Genomic DNA, 5,099 nt, shown 5'->3' on the forward strand with positions numbered 1-5,099 from the left:
ATGATTGCCTTCTCTGCCGGCGGCCCCTGCCCCAGGAGAGTGCGGCTAGACCTGTCCAAAGGTCAGGCGGAGTCAGTAGCGGGAGGACAGGCTGAGACGGACCCCTTCTCTCCTTCCTCCTCTCACTGAGATCTCTGGGCCAGATGGCAAGACGGGTGCCCAAGTGGGGCAAGGGCTCAGGGACAGGAAGGTCCAGGTCTGGATCAGGTTCCGGGGTGAAAGTGATCACACCCACACCAATGGAAGACAAAGGAGCCTGAGAACTGACAGAATTGACGGGGGGAAGATGTGCCCTCCGGGCCTTAAACTGAGCCCCAATGGCTCGAACCTGCTCAGGGCTCAGAGCCGCTGACAATGCTGCACTATGGCATGTACTCTTGAGCCTGTACAGGTCTGCCTGGCATGCCTCCATGCAGGCCTCCTGCTCAGCTCGAAGATGGTCAATCTGAGACAGGAAATCCACTATTGCTGGGAACTGTGCAAGCCAGGTTCAGCTCCACACAAGCCTCTCCATCTTGTCACAAAGTGCCAGGCCCACCACGGGATCACTGATAGTGACCAGGCTATGGCACATGCTCTGTAGTACCCGTGAGAAGACCTCTAAGTCTTTACCAGGATTAGCCTGCGCTGAACTGGACTGGTTCATTTTTCTTTTTCTTTCTTTTTTTTTGGAGGAGCTGAGGGCAGGAAAAAGACAAGGAGGGAAAAGAAATTCTAAACTGCCACCTGCTGGGTCTACTGTTGGCTGGTTCGTTCTTTATAGGCCAGGAGGTTATTAGGCAGATCTGCATTCCAGGGATGGCGGTGTGTGCGGGGAGAGAGGGAGAGAGAAACAGGGAGAGAGGAAGGGAGCGGAGCACAATCCTGACAGTTAAAGCAGCATAGACATAAATGTTTAAAAATTTGTTTGTGATTGCCTAAAAAACAGACCTGTGTGTGTGGTGTAGGGTGAGACAGTGTTCATTAGTTTCCTTAACCATGGTCACCTTGTGGTGTGACAGATCCGACCTGACATTTTCATCCAGCACTACTGTCCTAGTGTCTGTATGATTCAGTATCTGACACTGTTACAGAAAGAATCACTACAGAGAAACAGACAACAGGTGATCAGTCTATTCTTTTTAGGACTTTATAGTGACAGTGTATTTCAAGTACAATGTGTATTGTACAAATTTTCACAATATAGGCACGTGTGATTCTTTTTCATTACTTTATTATTTTAAAAAGGTAATGGTATATAAAAGCTACTCTTTTCAATGTACAGTCCTGAAAAAGTAATGGCACTGTTTGCAACTTCCTGGATTTCTGCCTAAATTGGTCATGAAATGTGATCTGATCTTCACCTAAGTCACAAACATCAACAAACAATATTTCTTTCATGTTTTGAAAACACCCATTAAACATACAAAGTGATGGTGGAAAAAGTCATGGCAAAAGTAGGCTTCTGATGTCACTAAATGTCAGCTGGAGTCAGGCGTTAGCAAACCTAGAGTCCAATCAATGAAACAAGAATGGAGGTGTGGTTTAGAACTACACTGATGTATAAAAACACTCAAATAGTGTCAGTGTGCCATTCACAAGCAGCATCAGCTGTAATTCTGTACTAGATTACAGCCATGAGTCATGCCTTGCAAAAAAGAGATCTCAGAAAACCTGCATTTTGGAGTGGCCCAGTCAGAGCCCAGACCTCAATCCAATAGAGATGCCGTTCACACCATACGTCCTAAGAATATGGCTGAGCTGAAGCAGCTCTGTAGGAAGAATGGTCCAAAATTTCTCCTGGACGTTGTGTAGGTCTAATCCACAGCTATAGGAAGCACTTGCTTGAGGTTATTGCTGCCAAAGGTGGTTCAACCAGTTATTAAAACACTGTTAAACTCATAAACTCATGAATAAAGTTAGACACCTGATGAAATATAAGGAAGAAAGAACTAATGATGACAAGCCAGCAAAATAGGTTTAGGGGCTAGCTTTGACTTGAAATTAGGGTTGTATACGTCAGATGCTTGATTGATCTGACGTAATTGATGCGGGATTGATCGCAGGTAGCCTATCGTTCGATAAGGCAGCTGTTGCGCTGCATTATGGGATTTGTAGTTTGTGTGTTATCGGTGCTTCATATCACTGGGCCATTAAAAAAAAGATATATAAAATGATCTCGCGGGCCAGATGTAATTGTACACCGGGCCGGATGTGGCCCGCGGGCCTTGAGTTTGACACATGTGGTTTAGTACAAATAAATTAAGTTGGCAGCTACACAGCTTTCAACCACTCCTCACAATGGACACATATTTTTGACCTCGACATATTGGTCCTTTTATAGCATCCCATAACAGGTACATAGGGACTTTTCATTATTGCAACTATTTCTAAGTTTTATCATAGTGACAAGATGGCACTGGTTACTATGATTATGAATGCAAAAATTATGTAAAATATCTGAAATGTGGTGAAGCACTATTTCTATCTCTTAAGTTCTGTTCCAGTCCAGAAGAGAAGTCTGCTTGTACCCACTGCCAATGGGAAGAAAGTTCTTTCAATCAATCAATGTTTTAAATTGATGCAGTTTCGCAACTGCCCCAATTGATATTTGAAATGTGAAGCTTTGCTTTGTTTTTGTTAGAGCTCCAGCTGCGTTCCCTAATGGTTATACTTGCTTAAATATATCATTAGAGGTTATTATCTGACCATCTTTTGCATCCAAAGGAACCTCTGGCTAGGATCATGCACAGTGCAATCTGTTAGGTTTGATTCATCAAGGTTATTATCACAAATTAGTAATGATAGAATCAACCCTCCCTGGCATGGCATGAAAGTGCTTTTTTCATGTTTCCTTTTGCCACAGGGTTATATCAGCAGTGTAGCAGTTTTCTCTCATCATTGCCCCCTGAGTAATGTCAGGCTGCCAGTGTGCCTGCAAAATTGCCAGTTTTTCTTGTCTTGTTTTAGCTTGATTCCATTCTGTGAATATAGGTCTAGATTAAAGGCTTAAGAATCTAAGCGTAAATGGGGGGAAGCTGTCTTACTTGAGTTGTGACTCAGGCTTCCTAATACTTAGTTGGGGCATCATGGCTCTGTATCATTGTAAATCACTGAATGTACCATGTTTTGTGTTGAAAACCTTTATGTGTAGCTTTAACTTGATCTCACTGCAAATGTTCTTCATTTATAGTGTTGATCACCTAGCCTGTCTTGGAGAGTCGCGCTCCCTTTCTGAACTCACCCTGGATGGGAATCCTGTAGCCCTGGAGACATGGTACAAGCAGGCCATCCTGCGCTGTGTGCTTCATCTAAAACAGCTGGACATGAAGCGCATCACAGTAAGACTGAACTTTAACAATGTGTGAAAAAAACACTGACCAGTTGCTGCTAATTCCCTCTGCCAAGGAGAATATATTTTTGGTTCTCTGTGTGTGTTGGTTAGCAGAATAACAAACAAATGGCTGGATAGTTCATCAGCATACCTGGTACAGACATTCATTGGTACAAACCTTAGAAGTGATTAGATTTCAGCTGTCAAAGGTCAAAGTCACAAAAAATTACAAAAATCCGTATGGGGCAAAATTAAAAAAATTCAGACCTCCATCAAAAGTTAGCAAAATCATTTGAAATTTAACAGGGTGGCAATGTCTGTCACCAGACCAAATTTTGTCTGGATCTGATGGCCATTTAAAATTAACACTGAAAACACCATTTAATGCATATATCCTGCCATAACTTGGCCTGTAATGAAGATAGAACCCTGAAATGTTCAGGTAAGATACACAGTATGACTGCCTATCATACCATAAAAGATGATCCAGATCATGCATTTTAGGACATATTTTGTGTTGTTCTAGATCTCATTTTTCACAAAGGGCTGATTTGCGTGAGCAAATGTTGTGCCTTGGCATAGGCACATGCACTCTCTGTGTGCTCTTGTTATAATTGTGGCTTCTAAGCTTTTCAAATTTAGTTTATGTTTTTTCTTATTTCTTATTTCTACACATTAGAGGCAGCAAATCACACAACCACAATGGGAAAAAATATCCTGTAACAGTTTCTATCATGCCACGTTTCCATTATCAAACATAAGGAAATGTTTGCAGAAATACTGATGGAAGCAAAGAATTCTAAGGAACTTTTATACCACATAAGAACAGGATTACTCATGTAGAGCTATAGCAATATACTATAACTTAAAGATACAAAACCCTCACAAATTATGGCTATGCTATACTTTGTACTTTCAAATGCCTGTGTTACTGTGTCATATTTTGATTAGACCTTTATATTCAGCTTATGGTCCAAACCTTAACTGTCTGAGCATATGTTCCTAAAGGCGCCATACATGTTGATTCTTGAGAGCAACTCTGTCTTGACATAAGCTTTATTATGATTTCAGAGTTTGACATAAACTTTAGATGAACCCACATAGGCAGCCTCCCATTTTCTGTCAGTGGGGCATCTCCAGGCTCCTGTACATTTTGCTGATGCCATATTCATTAGTTTTTCTTCCCTGACATCAGCATTGCAGCATTCAACATGTTCTCAGTTGCTTTTACAGGCAAAAATGCTTCACTGACTAAACTGTGACTGTGAACTAAGCATTTACAAAGCACATAATGTATATCCAATCCAACCAAACAATGTTTATTCTCAAACATAAAAATGAAGTCATTGTCTTTATACAATGTGCCAGCAAAGTGCTACAATGAAATATCAGTATGCTTTTAGAGGCTCTCAAGCAGAGAGCACCCAGGTCTGAGCTTGTCCTTTAAAGGAATCTGACAGTACCACACACCTTGCCCTCAGAACATACTGCTGATATCATGAAAAAAACCTTGTGACTCAAATTTCAGTGATCATTCATATTTTTTACTTGAATTTTAAGGTACACATGGTCTGCAACAGGTTTAGCAAGTTTCATGATCTTATGGCCCATTAAATCCTTCCAGCAAAGCACAGTCTGTAGCTGTCAACCCTGACAGCAGGGCTGGTGTTTTGTATCTAGAAAGTTTACATGTGGAAAATGCAAAGTTTGTATTTTATTTGTTTTATTTATTTGACAACAGAAATGTAAGTTTGCATCTTTTTAAAGTGTGTCATGATGTTGCTAC

The 5,099-nt window shown here is 41.1% G+C and overlaps 1 protein-coding gene across 4 annotated transcripts in view; it reads left to right on the plus strand.

Moving 5' to 3' along the window:
* The window catches only part of LOC109955850 (leucine-rich repeat-containing protein 49), a 50,334-nt gene that overhangs the window by 19,171 nt on the left and 26,064 nt on the right, over nt 1-5,099 (plus strand). For all 4 annotated transcript variants that reach the window (XM_020592403.1, XM_020592400.1, XM_020592404.1 and 1 more), the window contains exon 10: nt 3,173-3,320. In XM_020592403.1, coding sequence (XP_020448059.1) covers nt 3,173-3,320 — 148 coding nt within the window. The remainder of the gene's footprint in view (nt 1-3,172; nt 3,321-5,099) is intronic.

Source organism: Monopterus albus, unplaced genomic scaffold, assembly GCF_001952655.1.
Source record: "Monopterus albus unplaced genomic scaffold, M_albus_1.0 scaffold17.1, whole genome shotgun sequence".
Lineage (NCBI taxonomy): Eukaryota > Metazoa > Chordata > Actinopteri > Synbranchiformes > Synbranchidae > Monopterus > Monopterus albus.